Source organism: Ranitomeya variabilis, chromosome 3, assembly GCF_051348905.1.
Source record: "Ranitomeya variabilis isolate aRanVar5 chromosome 3, aRanVar5.hap1, whole genome shotgun sequence".
In the NCBI taxonomy this organism is placed as follows: domain Eukaryota; kingdom Metazoa; phylum Chordata; class Amphibia; order Anura; family Dendrobatidae; genus Ranitomeya; species Ranitomeya variabilis.
Window position 1 is genome coordinate 657,215,978 of NC_135234.1, and position 21,599 is coordinate 657,237,576.

At 44.4% G+C, this 21,599-nt stretch overlaps 1 protein-coding gene across 5 annotated transcripts in view; it reads right to left on the reverse strand.

Annotated features, from left to right (window-relative positions):
* AVIL (advillin) overlaps window positions 1-21,599 on the reverse strand; it is a 118,515-nt gene that overhangs the window by 22,452 nt on the left and 74,464 nt on the right. For all 5 annotated transcript variants that reach the window (XM_077297797.1, XM_077297800.1, XM_077297796.1 and 2 more), the window contains 5 exons: window positions 18,533-18,611; window positions 17,539-17,637; window positions 6,577-6,730; window positions 5,204-5,304; window positions 4,683-4,820 (listed from right to left, as the gene is read on the reverse strand). In XM_077297797.1, coding sequence (XP_077153912.1) covers window positions 4,683-4,820; window positions 5,204-5,304; window positions 6,577-6,730; window positions 17,539-17,637; window positions 18,533-18,611 — 571 coding nt within the window. The remainder of the gene's footprint in view (window positions 1-4,682; window positions 4,821-5,203; window positions 5,305-6,576; window positions 6,731-17,538; window positions 17,638-18,532; window positions 18,612-21,599) is intronic.

The window sequence follows — 21,599 nt, forward strand, 5'->3', positions numbered from 1 at the left end:
CGGGCCACAATCACAGGACCAGCTGTCCACACACGAACCAGGTCAACAGCAAAGGTACAGCAAAATACCTAATCATGTGTAGCGCACGCCAATTTAGATAACATGACCATGATTACCAATAGATATGGGTATCATACATGGTGCACTACTACAAACAATTGTCATATTAGAAATGTACATAGTATAGCTGCATAACCGGTATAATCACTGGACAGATCATGCAATACATTAGCCCACAAAAGATGAAGGACTATGCTTACAATTAGATATTTATATTAAGGGCAATGCAATGCTGCAATTAGTTACCATGTACAAATGAGCATACCTAAGCTGCACGACCGGTGCGCGCACAGGACAGCCGGGCCGAACCCCAACGCGCGTTTCGGAGCTACCGCAACGCTCCTTCCTCAGGGGGTGAAAGAATCAGGGCTGAATGTGTCTTATATGCCAGCGTGTACAGGTGAACTAGCCGCACCTGAACATCCGCGGCACAGACCGCCCCCAACATGGCCGCCGGCAACAGGGAACACATGGGGCCCCATGTGACCAAGCGCCGGACGGCAAGTGGAAGCGTCCATGCCGCAGGGCAACAGGCGCATGCGCACAAGTCACGGCACACCAAGATGCCATATTAGAAAAGGGAAACAATGAGGGCACAACAAATATGTAAAGCAAATAGCAATAACGTGAAATATACCAATGGGGACAACATATGAGGTACTGCAAATGTGAAACAGAACAGAACTATAACTACAAAACCATACAATATACAATAAACAATGTACAATATACAATAACAAACAAATAATAAGAAATAACACATAAGTAAATAGCAGTGCAAAATAATAACCCATATATGCGAATACACAGGATGAAACTACAATAATCTACACCAACAGACATACACCATATATATAACAGACAGCATATATGTTTCCATGTTCTATTTACAAACAAAATGATCAAAAATGAAAACAATATAAAAAATAAGGAGAAAATTAGGAATAATAAATAAATAAAAAAATAAAAAATGAAATGTAAATACAAATAGATACAAATATCACACAATGTATACTATAGTGCCCCAAAGATAATGACAAGAAATGACAAAAAAACCGACAGAAAACCCCCAAACAATGTCAAACTAGAATAACAACAGCCAAAATACAATGTTGACACGTAGCTGCTAGAACAGACTTGATAGATGGATCCATAGATGTTCATAGATGTTCCAATGTTCACGATTATTTCAGTACTAGACAGAACAGATGTAACAATAAGCGCATAAAAAAGACACACACGCTAAAAGGCAAAGAATATATATAAAATGTGTTAAAATCAAAAGTCCGGGACATGGCCTAGGAAGCCACATGATGCACAGCAGAAAGATGAATCACAAAAATGGGGCAAAGGAGATATTCTCGTTCAGACCATCCGGATGGATGGTCCGTAGAGTCCACATCCACCTGGTTTCTAGTTGGGCTAGGCGTTTAGAGAGAGCACCCCCCCTAATGTTGATGTTAAGGAGATCAATGCCTCTAACCCTCAGCAGTGCTGCATCGCAAGAGTGGAACTCCCTGAAGTGTCTAGGCAGTGTTTTGAGAGTAGTAATATCATCGCATTCAGCCGCCGCCAATATACCGAGAACGTGCTCCCTCACTCTAACTTTGAGCTGTCTAGTAGTTAGGCCAATGTATATCAGGTCACATGGGCACCTGGCATAATATATCACGTACCTGGAGGTACATGATATATATTTTTTGATGGAATAGATCTTAGTGCCATCCGAGCTAGAGAAAGTGGAGCACCGCTCGATATTGGGGCAGGCAACACACTTACCACAGGGTGAACATCCACTCCGCGGAACAGCACTGCTGAGGAATGTAGTCGCCGGTTGCCCAACATAGTGGCTGCGAGTAAGCTGATCTCTTAAATTTTTAGCCCTTCGAAATGTCAATGACGGACAGGCTGGGAGAAACTTCTTTAAAATTAGATCAGCCTGCAGAATTGGCCAAGCTTTCCTTATTGCTGCCCGAATCTGTTAGAGGCATTGATCTCCTTAACATCAACATTAGGGGGGGTGCTCTCTCTAAACGCCTAGCCCAACTAGAAACCAGGTGGATGTGGACTCTACGGACCATCCATCCGGATGGTCTGAACGAGAATATCTCCTTTGCCCCATTTTTGTGATTCATCTTTCTGCTGTGCATCATGTGGCTTCCTAGGCCATGTCCCGGACTTTTGATTTTAACACATTTTATATATATTCTTTGCCTTTTAGCGTGTGTGTCTTTTTTATGCGCTTATTGTTACATCTGTTCTGTCTAGTACTGAAATAATCGTGAACATTGGAACATCTATGAACATCTATGGATCCATCTATCAAGTCTGTTCTAGCAGCTACGTGTCAACATTGTATTTTGGCTGTTGTTATTCTAGTTTGACATTGTTTGGGGGTTTTCTGTCGGTTTTTTTGTCATTTCTTGTCATTATCTTTGGGGCACTATAGTATACATTGTGTGATATTTGTATCTATTTGTATTTACATTTCATTTTTTATTTTTTTATTTATTTATTATTCCTAATTTTCTCCTTATTTTTTATATTGTTTTCATTTTTGATCATTTTGTTTGTAAATAGAACATGGAAACATATATGCTGTCTGTTATATATATGGTGTATGTCTGTTGGTGTAGATTATTGTAGTTTCATCCTGTGTATTCGCATATATGGGTTATTATTTTGCACTGCTATTTACTTATGTGTTATTTCTTATTATTTGTTTGTTATTGTATATTGTACATTGTTTATTGTATATTGTATGGTTTTGTAGTTATAGTTCTGTTCTGTTTCACATTTGCAGTACCTCATATGTTGTCCCCATTGGTATATTTCACGTTATTGCTATTTGCTTTACATATTTGTTGTGCCCTCATTGTTTCCCTTTTCTAATATGGCATCTTGGTGTGCCGTGACTTGTGCGCATGCGCCTGTTGCCCTGCGGCATGGACGCTTCCACTTGCCGTCCGGCGCTTGGTCACATGGGGCCCCATGTGTTCCCTGTTGCCGGCGGCCATGTTGGGGGCGGTCTGTGCCGCGGATGTTCAGGTGCGGCTAGTTCACCTGTACACGCTGGCATATAAGACACATTCAGCCCTGATTCTTTCACCCCCTGAGGAAGGAGCGTTGCGGTAGCTCCGAAACGCGCGTTGGGGTTCGGCCCGGCTGTCCTGTGCGCGCACCGGTCGTGCAGCTTAGGTATGCTCATTTGTACATGGTAACTAATTGCAGCATTGCATTGCCCTTAATATAAATATCTAATTGTAAGCATAGTCCTTCATCTTTTGTGGGCTAATGTATTGCATGATCTGTCCGGTGATTATACCGGTTATGCAGCTATACTATGTACATTTCTAATATGACAATTGTTTGTAGTAGTGCACCATGTATGATACCCATATCTATTGGTAATCATGGTCATGTTATCTAAATTGGCGTGCGCTACACATGATTAGGTATTTTGCTGTACCTTTGCTGTTGACCTGGTTCGTGTGTGGACAGCTGGTCCTGTGATTGTGGCCCGGCCGTGGCCTGGGTGTCATCTCTCCTATGCTTTTTTACCTGTTCATGGTTGGTATTTTAATGTTGTTCTAATAAAATTATATATATATAGGATCATTATGGCTGTTGTTCTTGTGTTTTTTTGCTGTGTATCTTTCCAGCTGATCCTCATTAGTCCTTCTCTGCATATTTGATTCAGTTCTATATAGGAGATACGCCATTGAGAGAGAGATATATATACATCTATAATATGCTTGCTTCAATACTTCTGTGCCATACAAGGCAGGATGGATCCATGCTTTCATGTTGTTTATGCCAAATTCTGACCCTACCATCCGAATGTCGCAGCAGAAATCGAGACTCATCAGACCAAGCAACGTTTTTCCAATCTTCTACTGTCCAATTTCGATGAGCTTGTACAAATTGTAGCCTCAGTTTCCTGTTCTTAGCTGAAAGGAGTGGTACCCGGTGTGGTCTTCTGCTGCTGTAGCCCATCTGCCTCAAAGTTCGACGCACTGTGCGTTCAGAGATGCTCTTAGGCCTACCTTGGTTGTAACGGGTGGCGATTTGAGTCACTGTTGCCTTTCTATCAGCTCGAACCAGTCTGCCCATTCTCCTCTGACCTCTGGCATCAACAAGGCATTTCCGCCCACAGAACTGCCGCTCACTGGATTTTTTTTCTTTTTCGGACCATTCTCTGTAAACCCTAGAGATGGTTGTGCGTGAAAATCCCAGTAGATCAGCAGTTTCTGAAATACTCAGACCAGCCCTTCTGACACCAACAACCATGCCACGTTCAAAGGCACTCAAATCACCTTTCTTCCCCATACTGATGCTCGGTTTGAACTGCAGGAGATTGTCTTGACCATGTCTACATGCCTAAATGCACTGAGTTGCCGCCATGTGATTGGCTGATTAGAAATTAAGTGTTAACAAGAAGTTGGACAGGTGTACCTAATAAAATGGCCGGTGAGTGTATATATACATACATACACACATTATACATATAAATATATATAAAGAATTTTCATGAACGTTAGATACATTTATGACTTATCTATTGTATGTAGCGAACACCAGCTGAATATCTGACGTCCTCCATGTATTTGGGTCACACTTACTTGCCATATATAGAGAATATAATGTGGCTTCTTGTTGACGTGGTATGTATAAAGCACCAGATAACAGTCACCACCATAGAAGAATCCATACCACTCGGCCTCCACTGGTACTAACTCCAGATTCTCAATCCTCCAAACCTGAGAAGACATCCATGTTACTGTTAGTAAAATAACTATAAAATTGACAATATTGCAAAAAAAAAAAAAAATCTGTGGATTCCAAGTTTGCTGAGCAAAGTCACACCACAAACGTGTATATAAAAAGATAGTAATCGTGGCACATGAGATTTTTGGCACTGTAAGAGCTAGAATTCTGGTGCCCCAGCAGTAATAAATCTGTCCCGCCGTGTATCATACTACGGCCTACAGTAGATTTTGTGTTGATGCCATTTTGTGCCCTCTTCCATAGACAGCTGGGTGCAGATCCACATAAATACAGTGGTGGGTGTTCTGAGGAAAAAGTAGAGTACAATAATATATGGTGGTGGGGTGGTACTTTCGGTAAAACAGTAGTCTATTACCTCAACACTGCCGCTTCCATCATCTACCATGCGCTCCTGGGCAGCCACCGCCGGCTTAGCATGGAGTAATGAGGCATCAAATTTCTCTTGACTGACTTTTGCTGTAATACACAGTGACATTATATTCAGCATATATTCACTTTCCAATCCTTTGTAAATAACACAAGTTTTCTAAGTTTGCAGTTCCAGATAGAAGTTCACAGAAGAATCAGGCTAAGTGCTAACAAAAAGTATATATTATGGTAATGATGCAAAAGGGTTTATATGACGTCAGTCACATAAGAGTTTTACAAATGTCCAATAATAGAAAAAAATGCTATGTCCCTCTGCTCCAAAGCCTTTCTAAAATTAAGATGAAAACTGAGCTACTTGTCAAATAGTCCTGGGTAAAAAAGAATCTAATGATTTGTATACACAGCTCCTATGTAGACGTGTGTTTCCAAATTTACCGACTAACATGCAACGAAATATGCTGCTGACGGATAACAGTCACCGACAAATTAGCATATTTTTGTTTCATTACTTTGCAGTAAGTAATAAAAATGCCTTAGTCTACGTTCACATTTGCGGTCTGCGCCGCAGCGTCGGGCGCCGCAGCGTCGCCGCATGCGTCATGCGCCCCTATATTTAACATGGGGGCGCATGGACATGCGTCGCACTTGCGTTTTGCGCCGCATGCGTCCCTGCGGCGCACGCGTCCGAGCGCAGAGGACGCAGCAAGTTGCATTTTTGCTGCGTCCAAAATCAATCAAAAAAAGGACGCATGTGGCGCAAACCGCAGCGTTGTGCATGCGTTTTGCTGCGTTTTTGTTTGCGTTGTGCGTTGCGGCGCCGACGCTGCGGCGCACAACGCAAATGTGAACGTAGCCTTAAAACATTCTCTCTCTCTTATTATTCTGGCATTTAGCAAATATTAGTAATTATGGTAATCCTAACTGATCTAAAACAGGAAAGATTTATTCTGATTTCATGTCAGATATTGAGAAAAGCATGCATATGTGTCTTTATATATATATATATATATATATATATATATATATAGTGTATGTAAACTTCTGGTTTCAACTGTAGGTGTGCCTAGGAGCTGTATACACAAAACTACTGAATTGTGGCAGTGAAGCTTGTTAGCAAAATAGCGGGTTTTTTTTTCTACTTTAGATGCATTAGCGCCGGTTAAAAAACCCGGTTGCAAAAGTTGACAAAGCCAGACCAAGAGATAACCCAATTTGTAATGTTAGTTGACAGATATTCGCCTGAATACTTCTAGGGCTTCCTTTGATATATTAATATATAGGAGTGAACGATTTACACAATATCACATCATTAAAACATAATGGAAGGTCAATGGTGAAAATCAGGAAGCTTATACGCACCAATCTTACTGGCACTGTAGGCCTTTCCCATTCCCACAGCTTGGTCCTTCACCGACCATTTCTGGAAGAGTTGTTTGAACATGGCAGACTCGGCCCCATCATTAACAGTTTCCACGTTGGTGCTGTGCGGGTAGGATTTCATCTTAATGAACTCCTGTTATAGGCAGCACCAAAACAGTTAGCATTTTAGACATTTGGCACATTTCTTCACCAAGTCCAAGTCATGCTTAAATAGTATCCATTGTGAAAATAAGAAACGTTGTAATATATCTTATTAGGGAAATCTGCTTCTTCCTCCTTCTGGACTGTACATTCATTTTCAAAATTCTTAATTCAGGGGTAAAATGTTTCTTCAGTGAATACAGATTTCACCTTTACTGAGATAGGAGATGGCAGTGAGTGCTCATAATGTTCTATGGAAAGCTGTAACTGTTATTTCAGGAGAACTTCCAGCAGAATGTCTGTTGATGTCTCTAGTTCTTCTTCCTTACCTTGTATTGTTAAACAATTACAGCAGATGGAGGGCCCACTGATGTCAGCCGTGTGCTGTTTTACATGGACCCATAGACTTGTATTGGCCCTTGTAATCCGTGCTGGCGGTAAAAAACAGACATGTCTCTATGTAGTTTACACAGACACATGTTCTGTGTAAAAACATGGAGATGTGAGCAGCCCCACAGGTTATAATGGGTATGTGTGTGATCCGTGAAAAGAATGGATACCACATGTACCAGAAACACGGACGTGTGAAGGAGGCCTAATGCAAATGTTACCCATGAATTAAGAGTAAAAGAACAATTTATTTTTGTAACGTCGCTGATTAGCAAAAGGGAGTCAAATTTATGATAGTATGATAGTAAACACATAAGCCCTATAAAAACTAATATTTTATTGATTATATTAAAAACATCAAAATATCGTGCAACAAAGACAAAATTAAATAACACAGGATATTCAGTCTGGTGGACCTACATTAGAATATCGTAGTTCAAGAAATAATAGCTATAAATAGGTTCACTTACAAAAGTATATAGATATACTATCCCGGTCAATACCCTAATCTGATACCTTAGACTGGTACTGCCTAGCTGCGGAGGTTGGCATACTATATGAAATGAGTTGTGGTGCCCCGCTCATCGGTGGCTCTCCCTAACTCTCCCTAACCATCATTGCTCCAACCAAGTCATTAAAGTGAACCTGTCGCCAGGTTTGGCCGATATAAGATACGGCCTCACCTTTCAGGGCTGATATACAGTATTCTATAATGTTGTAGATAAGCCCCCAAGCCGAGATGGAAGATAAGAAAAATAACTTTTATTATACTCACACGGGGGAGGTCTAGTCTGATGGGTGTCGCAGGTCCGGGTTCGGTGCCTCCCATCTTCTTACGATGCCACCCTCCTGATTGCTTCATGGCTCCCTGTCATCGCACTCCTGCGCAGGCGTACTTATGTGCCCTGTTGAGGGCAGTCCAAAGTACTGCAGTGTGCAGGCTCCGAGAAAGGTCAGCGCCTGCGCACTGCAGTACTTTGCTCTGCCCTCAACAGGGCAGATAAGTACGCCTGCGCAGGAGCGCGATGGCGGGGAGCCTGTGAAGCAAGCAGGAGGGCGGCATCACAAGAAGATGGGAGACGCCGGACCCAAACCTGCGACACCCATTGGACAGGACCACCTCCAGGTGATGATAATAAAAGTTATTTTTCTTCTCTTACAGGTCGGGTTGGGGCTTTTCTACAACATTATAGAATGATGTGTACTATTATTATTATTATTATTTATTTATATAGCACCATTAGTTCCATGGTGCTGTACATGAGAAAGGGGTTACATACAGAGTTACAGATATAGTTTACAGTAAACATATTTACAGTGACAGACTGGTACAGAGGGGAGAGGACCCTGTCCTTGCGGACTTACATTCTATGGGATAGTGGGGAAGAGACAGAAGGTAGGGGGCGAAGCGATGGCGATGCGGTGGCTCTGGCGATGGAGAGGCGGCGGCTCTGGCGATGGCGAGGCGGCAGAATGGTTATTGCAGGCTGTAGGATTTCTTGAAGAGATGGGTTTTCAGGTTCCGTCTGAAGGATCCGAGGGTGGTGGATAGTCGGACGTGTTGAGGCATGGAATTCCAGAGGATAGGGGATATTCGGAAGAAATCTTGGAGGCGGTTGTGTGAGGTACGAATAAGTGTGGAGGAGAGTAGGAGGTCTTGGGAGGATCGGAGATTACGTGAGGGAAGATATTGGGAGATTAGTTCAGAGATATAGGGAGGGGACAGGTTGTGGATGGCTTTGTAGATCAGTGTTAGTAGTTTGAACTGGATTCGTTGGGGAATTGGGAGCCAGTGGAGAAATTTGCAGAGGGGAGAAGCAGGGGAGTAGCGAGGAGAGAGGTGGATTAGCCGGGCAGCAGAGTTGGGGACAGACTGGAGTGGTGCAAGAGAGTTAGTGGGGAGGCCGCAGAGGAGGGTGTTGCAGTAGTCGAGGCAGGAGATGATGTGTGTATAAGCCCTGAAAGGCAGTGGCCATATCTTATATTAGCCAAACCTGGTGACAGGTTCCCTTTAAGCATGAATTAGATAATGGATATTTATAGCAGTTGTGTGGGCTATGTATGTAGATAACTGGGAGATCACAGTAATAAACTACAGCAGTGTTCCGAACTCCAAACCTCAAGACAAACCGACAGATCATGTTTTCAGGATTTCCTTCCTATGGCATAGATAATGGACTTATAACCACAACAATATTATGGAAATCCTAAAAACATTATACACTGCTCAAAAAAATAAAGGGAACACTTAACCAACAGAATATAACTCCAAGTAAATCAAACTTCTGTGAAATCAAACTGTCCACTTAGGAAGCAACACTGATTGACAATCAATTTCACATGCTGTTGTGCAAATGGAATAGACAACAGATGGAAATTATTGGCAATTATCAAGACACACTCAATAAAGGAGTGGTTCTGCAGGTGGGGACCACAGACCACATCTCAGTACCAATGCTTTCTGGCTGATGTTTTGGTCACTTTTAAATGTTGGTTGTGCTTTCACACTCGTGGTAGCATGAGACGGACTCTACAACACACACAAGTGGCTCAGATAGTGCAGCTCATCCAGGATGGCACATCAATGCGAGCTGTGGCAAGAAGGTTTGCTGTGTCTGTCAGTGTAGTGTCCAGAGGCTGGAGGCGCTATTAGGAGACAGGCCAGTGCCTCAGGAGACATGGAGGGGGCCGTAGGAAAGCAACAACCCGGCATTAGGACTGCTACCTCAGCCTTTGTGCAAGGAGGAACAGGAGGAGCACAGCCAGAGCCCTGCAAAATGACCTCCAGCCGGCCACAAATGTGCGTGTGTCTGCACAAACGGTTAGAAACCGACTCCATGAGGATAGTCTGAGTGCCCGACGTCCACAGATGGGGGTTGTGCTCACAGCCCAACACCGTGCAGAACGTTTGGCATTTGCCACAGAACACCAGGATTGGCAAATTCGCCACTGGCGCCCTGTGCTCTTCACAGATGAAAGCAGGTTCACACTGAGGACATGTGACAGACATGACAGAGTCTGGAGACGCCATGGAGAGCGATCTGCTGCCTGCAACATCCTTCAGCATGACCAGTTTGGCAGTGGGTCAGTAATTGTGTGGGGTGGAATTTCCTTAGAGGGCCGCAGAGCCCTCCATGTGCTCGCTAGAGGTAGCCTGACTGCCATTAGGCACCGATATGAGATCCTCAGACCCCTTGTGAGACCATATGCTGGTGAGGTTGGCCCTGGGTTCCTCCTAATGCAGAACAATGCCAGACGTCATGTAGCTGGAGTGTGTCAGCAGTTCCTGCAAGATGAAGGCATTGAAGATATGGACTGGCCCGCCCGTTCCCCAGACCTGAATCCGATTGAACACATCTGGAACATCATGTCTCGCACCATCCACCAACGTTACATTGCACCACAGACTGTCCAGGAGTTGGTGGATGCTTTAGTCCAGGTCTGGGAGGAGATCCCTCAGGAGACCATCTGCCGCCTTATCAGGAGCATGCCCAGGTGTTGTAGGGAGGTCATACAGGCACGTGGTGTTGTGAACTCTATTTTTGGGCTCCCTCTAGTGGTCACAAGCGGTACTGTGTAGTGTTGTCTTTCTGCAGGTTGGCAGCATCAGCTGGTTCGTTATCCTTGGCTGGTTTCCTATTTAGCTCACCTGGATACTCAGTTCCTTGCCTGCTAGCAATGTACTCAGTGCTCTTCAGATTCCTTGTGACTACCTTGCTCCCAGTCTCTCCAAGACAAGCTAAGTTTTTGTTTGTTCATTTTTTGATTATCAGCATTCATCATGTTTCTTGTCCAGCTTGCTAAAATGTGATTTCCTCGCTTGCTGGTTGCTCTAGGTGACTGAGTTTCTCCCCCCACACCGTTAGTTGGTGCGGGGGTTCTGGAAATCTCAGTGTGGATATTTTGTAAGGGTTTTTTACTGACCGCACAGACCCCTTTTCTATTTTCTGCTATCTAGTATTAGTGGGCTGTTGTGAATTTGGTTTCTGGGCTCCCCCGGTGGTCACTGGTGGTACTGAACTTGTGTGCTTCATCTCCTCTGTTCACCTGTTTCCATCAGGATGTGGGAGTTTTCTATTTAACCTTGCTCCTCAGTCATTTCTATGCCGGCCAACAATGTTACCAGAAGCCTTTCTGTTGCATGTTCCTGCTCCTAGACTACTATCAGCTAAGTTGGACTTTTAGTCCTAAGTTTGTTTTGCATTTTTGTTCCAGTTCTCTGTGATTGAATATTTCTGAGGCTGGAAGCTCTTGTGAGCTGAAATTGCCACTCTGGTGTCATGAGTTGATATTAGAGTCTTAAACTAATTTCAGGATGGTGTTTTGAAAGGGTTTTTCAGCTGACTGTGTAGTTCCCTTTTCTGTCTTCCTACTATTTAGTAAGCGGACCTCAATTTGCTAAACCTATTTTCATACTTCGTATGTCAATTTCCTCTGAAATCACCGACAATATATGTGGGGGCTACTGTCTGCCTTTCGGGGAAAATTTCTCTAGAGGTAAGTCAGGTCTGTATTTTCCTCTGCTAGGGTCAGTCAGTCCTCCGGCTGGCGCTGGGCGTCTAGGGATAAAACGTAGGCACGCTACCCGGCCACTGTTAGTTGTGCGGTAGGTTTAGCTCACAGTCAGCTCGAGTTCCCATCTTCCAAGAGCTAGTCCTTTTGTATGCTTTACTACGTTCTCTTGCCATTGAGAACCATGACAGTGGGCCTCATTTGCTGAATCTGCTTTCACCCCTGTGTATGTGCCTTCCTCTTACCTCACCGTTATTATTTGTTGGGGGCTTCTATATCTTTGGGGCTTATTTCTCTGGAGGCAAGTGAGGTCTTTCTCTCTCTCTAGGGGTAGTTAGTTCCTCAGGCTGGCTCGAGACGTCTAGGATTTTAGACACGTTCACCTACTTCTAGTGTGTTTGGATAGGTTCAGATTTGCGGTCAGTCCAGTTTGCCACCTCCCTAGAGCTTGTCCTATGTTTGTTACTTAGCTGGAGCTATTTGTCATCCTCAACCACTAAGGATCATAACAGTATAGCAGGCCAAAAAGTGTTTAATGCATCGCAGAAGTGGGATAAAAAGAAGACCTGAGTACATTTTTTTTTTCTTTTTCCCGATTTTCCTTTGCTGCAGTCTGTTTAGCTTCTTTCATCCCCTTGAACTCTGGGTGGTTTTGAGCTCAGCTGCAGACATGAATGTTCAGACTTTGACTTCTAGTGTGGATCATCTTACTGCACGGGTGCAAAGTATTCAGGATTTTGTTATTCATAGCCCTATGTCAGAACCAAAGATACCCATTCCTGAGTTGTTTTCTGGAGATAGATCTAGGTTTCTAAATTTTAAGAATAATTGTAAGTTATTTCTATCTCTGAGACCTCGTTCCTCTGGTGATTCCTCTCAGCAAGTTAAAATTGTTATCTCCTTGTTGCGTGGCGACCCTCAAGATTGGGCTTTCTCTCTGGCGCCAGGAGATCCTGCATTGCTTAATGTAGATGCATTTTTTCTGGCTCTTGGACTGCTTTATGAGGAGCCTAATCTTGAGAATCAGGCAGAAAAAGCGTTGCTGGCTATCTCTCAAGGTCAGGATGAAGCAGAGGTGTATTGTCAAAAATTTCGGAAATGGTCGGTGCTTACTCAATGGAATGAGTGTGCCCTGGCTGCAAATTTCAGAGAAGGTCTTTCTGAGGCCGTTAAGAATGTTATGGTGGGGTTTCCCACCCCTACAAGTCTGAGTGATTCTATGGCTTTAGCCATTCAGGTTGATCGGCGTTTGCGGGAGCGCAAATCTGCTCATCCTTTGGCGGTATTTTCTGAACAGAGACCTGAGTCTATGCAATGTGACCGAACTCTGACCAGAATTGAGCGACAAAGTCATAGACGTCAAAATGGGTTGTGCTTTTACTGTGGTGATTCTACTCATGTTATCTCAGCATGCTCTAAACGCTTAAAAAAATTCGCTAAACCTGTCACCATTGGTACTATACAGCCTAAATTTATTTTGTCTGTTACTTTGATTTGTTCTTTGTCGTCCTACCCGGTTATGGCTTTTGTGGATTCGGGTGCTGCCCTGAATCTGATGGATTTGTCGTTTGCCAGGCACTGTGGTTTTGTCCTGGAGCCTTTGGAATTTCCTATTCCTCTGAGGGGAATTGATGCTACGCCATTGGCTGAGAATAAGCCTCAGTATTGGACGCAAATGACCATGTGCATGACTCCCGTACATCAGGAGGTGATTCGCTTTCTTGTTCTGTATAATTTGCATGATGTTGTCGTTTTGGGTCTGCCATGGCTGCAGGCTCATAATCCAGTTTTAGATTGGAAAGCTATGTCTGTGTCAAGTTGGGGTTGTCAGGGAATTCATGGCGATACTCCGTTGGTGTCTATTGCTTCTTCCACTCCTTCTGAGGTCCCTGAGTTTTTGTCTGACTACCAGGATGTATTTGATGAGCCCAGGTCCAGTGCCCTGCCCCCTCATAGGGATTGTGACTGTGCTATAAATTTAATTCCTGGTAGTAAATTTCCTAAGGGACGACTTTTTAATTTGTCTATACCAGAGCATGCCGCGATGCGGAGTTATATAAAGGAGTCTTTGGAGAAGGGACATATTCGCCCATCCTCTTCCCCTCTTGGTGCAGGATTTTTTTTTTGTGGCCAAGAAGGACGGTTCTTTGAGACCTTGTATAGATTATCGTCTTCTGAATAAAATCACAGTCAAATTTCAGTATCCTTTGCCACTATTGTCTGATTTGTTTGCTCGGATTAAGGGTGCCAGTTGGTTCATCAAGATAGATCTCCGTGGTGCGTATAACCTTGTGCGCATTAAGCAGGGAGATGAATGGAAAACAGCATTTAATACGCCCGAAGGCCATTTTGAGTACTTGGTGATGCCTTTTGGACTTTCTAATGCTCCTTCTGTGTTTCAGTCCTTTATGCATGACATCTTCCGAGAATATCTGGATAAATTTATGATTGTTTATCTGGATGACATTTTGGTCTTTTCTGATGATTGGGAGTCCCATGTGAAGCAGGTCAGGATGGTGTTTCAGGTCTTGCGTGCTAATGCTTTATTTGTGAAGGGCTCAAAATGTCTCTTCGGAGTACAGAAGGTCTCCTTTTTGGGTTTTATTTTTTCTCCTTCTACTGTGGAGATGGACCCAGTCAAGGTCCAGGCTATTCATGACTGGACTCAGCCCACGTCTGTTAAGAGTCTTCAGAAGTTCTTGGGTTTTGCTAATTTTTACCGTCGTTTCATCGCTAATTTTTCTAGCGTGGTTAAACCTTTGACGGATTTGACCAAGAAGGGTTCTGATGTGACTAATTGGTCTCCTGCGGCCGTGGAGGCCTTTCGGGAGCTGAAGCACCGGTTTTCTTCAGCTCCAGTCTTATGTCAGCCAGATGTCTCTCTCCCCTTCCAGGTTGAGGTTGATGCTTCTGAGATTGGAGCAGGGGCTGTTTTGTCACAGAGAAGCTCTGATGGCTCTGTGATGAAGCCATGTGCTTTCTTTTCAAGAAAGTTTTCGCCTGCCGAGTGGAATTATGATGTTGGTAATCGGGAGTTGTTGGCTATGAAGTGGGCATTTGAGGAGTGGCGACATTGGCTCGAAGGAGCTAAACATCGTGTGGTGGTCTTGACTGATCACAAAAATCTGATTTATCTTGAATCTGCCAAGCGCCTGAATCCTAGACAGGCTCGTTGGTCGTTGTTTTTCTCCCGTTTCAACTTCGTGGTCTCATACCTGCCTGGTTCGAAGAACGTGAAAGCTGATGCACTTTCTAGGAGTTTTGTGCCTGACTCTCCGGGAGTTTCTGAGCCGGCTGGTATTCTTAGAGAGGGAGTGATTTTGTCTGCCATTTCCCCAGATTTGCGACGAGTGCTGCAGAAATTTCAGGCGGATAGACCTGACCGTTGTCCACCAGAGAGACTGTTTGTCCCGGATAGATGGACCAGCAGAGTTATTTCCGAGGTCCATTCTTCGGTGTTGGCGGGTCATCCTGGGATTTTTGGTACCAGAGATTTGGTGGCTAGGTCCTTCTGGTGGCCTTCCTTGTCGCGGGATGTGCGTTCCTTTGTGCTGTCTTGTGGGATTTGTGCTCGGGCTAAGCCTTGCTGTTCTCGTGCCAGCGGTTTGCTTTTGCCTTTGTCTGTTCCGAAAAGGCCTTGGACGCACATTTCCATGGATTTTATTTCGGATCTTCCAGTATCTCAGAAAATGTCTGTCATCTGGGTGGTGTGTGATCGTTTTTCCAAGATGGTCCATTTGGTGCCCTTGCCTAAGTTGCCTTCTTCCTCCGATTTGGTTCCTCTATTTTTTCAGAATGTCGTTCGCTTGCACGGCATTCCTGAAAATATTGTGTCTGATAGAGGATCCCAGTTTGTGTCCAGGTTTTGGCGGACTTTTTGTGCTAAGATGGGCATTGATTTGTCTTTTTCGTCGGCCTTCCATCCTCAGACTAATGGCCAAACCGAGCGAACTAATCAGACGTTGGAAACTTATTTGAGATGTTTTGTTTCTGCTGATCAGGATGATTGGGTGACTTTTTTGCCATTGACCGAGTTTGCCCTTAATAATCGGGCTAGTTCTGCTACTTTGGTTTCGCCTTTTTTTTTGCAATTCTGGTTTCCATCCTCGTTTTTCCTCGGGTCAGGTTGAGCCTTCTGACTGTCCGGGGGTGGATTCTGTGGTGGATAGGTTGCAGCAGATTTGGAACCATGTGGTGGACAATTTGAGGTTGTCACAGGAGAAGGCTCAGCGCTTTGCCAACCGCCGTCGCGGTGTGGGTCCCCGACTTCGTGTTGGGGATTTGGTGTGTCTGTCTTCTCGGTATGTTCCTATGAAGGTCTCCTCTCCTAAATTCAAGCCTCGCTTCATTGGTCCTTATAAGATCTTGGAAATCCTTAACCCGGTGTCTTTTTGTTTGGATCTCCCAGCATCGTTTGCCATTCATAATGTGTTCCATAGGTCTTTGTTGCGGAGGTATGTGGTACCTGTGGTTCCTTCTGTTGAGCCTCCTGCTCCAGTGCTGGTCAAGGGCGAATTGGAGTACGTGGTGGAGAAGATTTTGGATTCTCGTATCTCTAGACGGAGGCTTCAGTATTTGGTTAAGTGGAAGGGCTATGGTCAGGAAGATAATTCCTGGGTTGTCGCCTCTGATGTTCATGCGGCCGATTTGGTTCGTGCCTTCCACGCGGCTCATCCTGATCGCCCTGGGGGTCTTGATGAGGGTTCAGTGACCCCTCCTCAAGGGGGGGGGTACTGTTGTGAACTCTATTTTTGGGCTCCCTCTAGTGGTCACAAGCGGTACTGTGTAGTGTTGTCTTTCTGCAGGTTGGCAGCATCAGCTGGTTCGTTATCCTTGGCTGGTTTCCTATTTAGCTCACCTGGATACTCAGTTCCTTGCCTGCTAGCAATGTATTCAGTGCTCTTCAGATTCCTTGTGACTACCTTGCTCCCAGTCTCTCCAAGACAAGCTAAGTTTTTGTTTGTTCATTTTTTGATTATCAGCATTCATCATGTTTCTTGTCCAGCTTGCTAAAATGTGATTTCCTCGCTTGCTGGTTGCTCTAGGGGACTGAGTTTCTCCCCCCACACCGTTAGTTGGTGCGGGGGTTCTGGAAATCTCAGTGTGGATATTTTGTAAGGGTTTTTTACTGACCGCACAGACCCCTTTTCTATTTTCTGCTATCTAGTATTAGTGGGCCTCATTTGCTGAATCTGCTTTCACCCCTGTGTATGTGCCTTCCTCTTACCTCACCGTTATTATTTGTTGGGGGCTTCTATATCTTTGGGGCTTATTTCTCTGGAGGCAAGTGAGGTCTTTCTCTCTCTCTAGGGGTAGTTAGTTCCTCAGGCTGGCTCGAGACGTCTAGGATTTTAGACACGTTCACCGGCTACTTCTAGTGTGTTTGGATAGGTTCAGATTTGCGGTCAGTCCAGTTTGCCACCTCCCTAGAGCTTGTCCTATGTTTGTTACTTAGCTGGAGCTATTTGTGATCCTCAACCACTAAGGATCATAACACGTGGAGGCCACACACACTACTGAGCATCATTTCCTTATCTTGAGGCATTTCCACTGAAGTTGGATCAGCCTGTAACTTCATTTTCCACGTTGATTTTGAGCATCATTCCAACTCAAGACCTCCGTGGGATATTAGTTGTGATTTACTTTGAGCATTTTTAGTTTTTATTGTTCTCAACACATTCCACTATGTAATGAATAACGATTTACAACTGGATTATTTCATTCAGTGATATCTAGGATGTGGGATTTTAGTGTTCCCTTTATTTTTTTGAGCAGTGTATATTGGTGGCTCCTGAGGACTGGAGTTGGGGAACACTGTGCTACAGAAGAAAGAAACATGTCATGACAACTTAGTCAAAGATACAGGAACAGTTCTTAGTAACATGTAATGCTACTTACCAAAGCTCTAGACATTGCAGTCTGCCGTTCCGCTTTTGTGGCCCCTTTTCCTTTCCAAACATATATTTTGGTCCCACCCTGATCCAAGATGTAACAGTCCTAGAGAAGGAGTATGGAAATGTTACATACTGTAATCTTTCACTAATATTGGTCAAGCAACATAATGTATACATTTAAAAAGCAAACTGCCTATAACAAATATCCATTCTCCTTCCCTCTTCATAGTTTCTGTGATTGTTATTTTTTCTATATAACTGCATGGAGGGGCAGGCTTCTCCTGGAAATGTGCGCTGCAACCCATCAGATCTCGGTACCTGCTGCTCCTTCTCACAGTATAGAATCCTATGGCTCATTCGCAAAAAAAAAAGAGATGTCCAAGATCGCATCTGAGTGCTGTCTGATATTCTCTAGGACTCTTAGATTTGCACTGGCGAGTTTGATCCTTGACTTGGATCAAAATCGCATAAGTCTCTGTGATTTTGTGTGAACATCTCCATAAATTATATTAGGCATGATTTCTATATGTGAAATATACAGATAGAAGTAGTATGATAAAAATTGCATCTTCATCCCCCTCCTACAACCTACTTTTCCTCTCCCAATGTCCTCAAACACTCAATACATAGTATCCTTTCTCCTTGCGGAGACTGACATGCTAAGCATGTCAAGATGAGGAGACTTAAAGCTGCAATGCTCCTCTGGGAAATATGCTTATTATGCAAATTGTCTCTTCAGAGAGGGGGAGAACTTGAACTCTACAGTAGTGCCACCTATTGGAAGGTAGCAATCCTACAAGTCAATGTCGACCAAAGGAAATGTGAGTATTGTGCCACATTCCCTAGTATATTACAAAGTTTAGTCTATTCATTTGTACTATTTATGTACAAAAATTACAACATGTACATTGCAATTACTTTTAGCAAAAATATTCTATAAACAACACGTGACATTTCCAGCAAGGCAATATGAAGCATCATTTAGCATCTGCTATTACCTGGTGATTCAGCATTTCTTGAACTAATGGACGTGCTGCAATTTCTTTCACCTCCATTTGTCCAGCAGCATCTGAAACACTAGCACAAGAGTAAATTGCATGTTATTAGGTGCACTGAGAAGTTGGATAATATAGTTTTCTTTATTGTCCAATGAATGTGTGCCTCGACAAAAAAAAATCACATACAATAGATATAGTGACAGTAGGTGTGAGTCAACTATAACGTAATAGTAGGGCCTTATTCAGACATCCGATTTTTGCATACGAGTGCTATCAATGGTTTTAACATATAGCACTCGTACCTGAGAAAGTCTATGGGGCCATACACTTGCGCAGAAAATGTTGGATCAAAATCGGAAATGCAAATCTATTGGTCCATGATAAAATTGGACCGCACTCTGATAACATTCAAGTGAGGTCCAATTTTCACAGACGGTTAGGTCACATTTACACATTTAGTATTTGGTCAGTATTTTAAATCAGTATTTCTAAGCAAAAATCAGGGGAGGGTGAAGTGGTGACATGTTTTTATTATAGTTTTCCTCTGATTTCCACTTCTGATTTTGAATTACAAATACTGATGTGAAATACTGACCAAATAGGAAGGTGACATTAACCCCTCATTACCCCCACTTGCCACCGCTACGGGGCAAGTGGGAAGAACCGGGCAAAGCTCCAGAATTGGCGCATCTAATAGATGCCCTTTTCTGGGCAGCTGCGGGCTGCTTTTTTTAGGCTGGGGTGCCCATATCCATGGCCCCTTACTAGCCTGAGAATAGCAGCCCACACCAGTGAGTTTTGACTGGTTGGTTTATAAATATAGGGGGGACCCCACTTCGTTTTTTTCTTTCATTCATTCTCCCCTGCTCGCCGGGCGAGCAGGGGAGAATAATGACAGCCGCGTTCAGCACCACATACAGGGGAACAGAGCTTACTGTAGTGTCTCTTCCCCAGCGGCCGTCCGTGTGGTACTGATGCGGCACATGGGCGGCACACGGTTGCCAAACGTGTGCCACACGGATGTATCACACAGGCACGGATATCTCCGGTACCGTGTTTACCGGTATTGTAAATATCATGACGTGTGAAACCGGCCTTGTACTGAATGTCTAAACATGGCCTGAAACGGGTTCTAGTATTGATAAAAAAACCTCAAGTTTTCACAGAAAATCTGCAAAAAAATAGCAGAAGCCACCTGAGCAGCATTGCTACAAACGCTTTGTGAGAGAGGCCCTTGGAGATTCCCACACATTACCTTTTGTGTTTTGGAATATTTTTATCATTTCTAATATCACACTTTCTGTACAAATAATTAAATACATACATATTGTATGTGTGTGGAGCGCCCCCACGTTAAGGGCAATGGGGTACTCGGTACCGGGTCTTTCTCTCTGGGTTCTGGGGATGTCACGGTGGCCCGACCCGGTCTGTGGCCCTTCTGAGGGGCGTCCAATTAAAGGTGAAGTTTGTCTGGTGTTCGTGACACCACCTATGGTATTCGGTCAGGGTGACCGACACTGCTAGGGGTCCGCTGGGGTGATGGAATGGCAGCTAGATGGTATACCTTCCCACAGGTGAAGTATGTCCCCAGGGCTTCCCAGATGTGTAGGTGGTGATGGTGGACGTTGTAAGGCGCAATGAATAACGAGGACACAAAGGTTGCAGTCTCTTTACCTTTTTTCTGAAGACTTCAGCGTCCACAGTCCAGAGTACCGTTCACAGGGCAGGCAGAGTCCGGCCGGTCCGAAGGCACATCTAAAGTTCCCTTATCCAGGTGGAAATCAGTAGCCTTCCTACTAGCGCCTGTGTGTTGTAGTACCTCTCTGCTGAGCACCACGGGATAGTCCTCACAACTTTCGTGGATGTTTTTGATCTTCTCTCTCTCTGTCCCCCAGATGGTATGGATAGGACAACCCGTATGACAGGGTAGGCCTGGAGCTTATTTATAGGGACCCAAGAGACGCCCCTCTCCCACAATTTGCCTCCGTGTCTTCTTAGGTATTAAGGTTGGGCAACCAACTTGGAATTGACTGTCCTGCCGCTCTCTGAAGTAATACGTAGAGTCAATTACTCCCTCGGTGTTCCGGCCACCGGCTATGCGCCTCAGAAGGAGGCTGCTGATCTCGGGGCAGAACTCCTCCTGGTATTATCTCCTTGTGCTGTGACTTCGTTTCTCACTCTCCACAATACACTTCTCTTTATGTCCTTTCTTAGGATGCTGCCGCAATGGGTGCAGGCGCAGCTCAGTAATGTTCTATCTTGTGCTTGGCCTCTGTCAGGATCCCACCCCTGACAGTGACCCTCTGTCTGCAGCTCAGATGTTCCTCCTTCTCCCCCTGTCTGCCTGACAGGTCCTCTCTGGGTCAAACCCAGGTAGCTTCTCTCTGACTTCCTATCCAACCCACCAGTTTTACCCGTGTGTGAGGAGTGCCCTAATAGATAGAAGCAAGGCTCTCCCTGGCGGACTGGAGTGTGAAGTGTAGTGTGTGTTTTGTGATACCTGGTCAGGTAAACTCCTTTAGTACCATCAGACGTAATATCACTCCCCCTGGTGGAAGAGCGACATTACTGCAACGACCAGGACTCTGGGGCGCTGCATGTGCTTAAATGGAAGCACTCACTCAATTCATGCTGCCCAAACTATAGGCAGCATTAATCAGAGCCTGGCTGCATGTTTTCAGCCAAGTATGCTAGCATTCTAGAGAAAACATAGTGTGAGAAGCCAGCTGGCGACCATAGAATAGATGTGACTAGTCTGGTGCGACCCCCAGCTTGCTACCACCACTCTAGTTGATTGACAGGTCTCACCCATTGTGGAGACATGGGGGCAGTGGGTTCTCTTGTCCTCTGGACCAAGGCTCATGCCACTGAATGCCCGCTCTCCTTTCCCGTAGGCATAATATTACTCAGACAACACAGGGTGAGGGTATGTTGCAATAGAGTGTGGAAATAATTTATTGAACCACGTCAATAATAGAACAGTTCCAATAAATACCCAAGATGGTGCAAATTACAGAGTCTCGCCCTTCTGTTGTCTCGCCGAGATTAGAGAAGCTGCGCCTTTGGG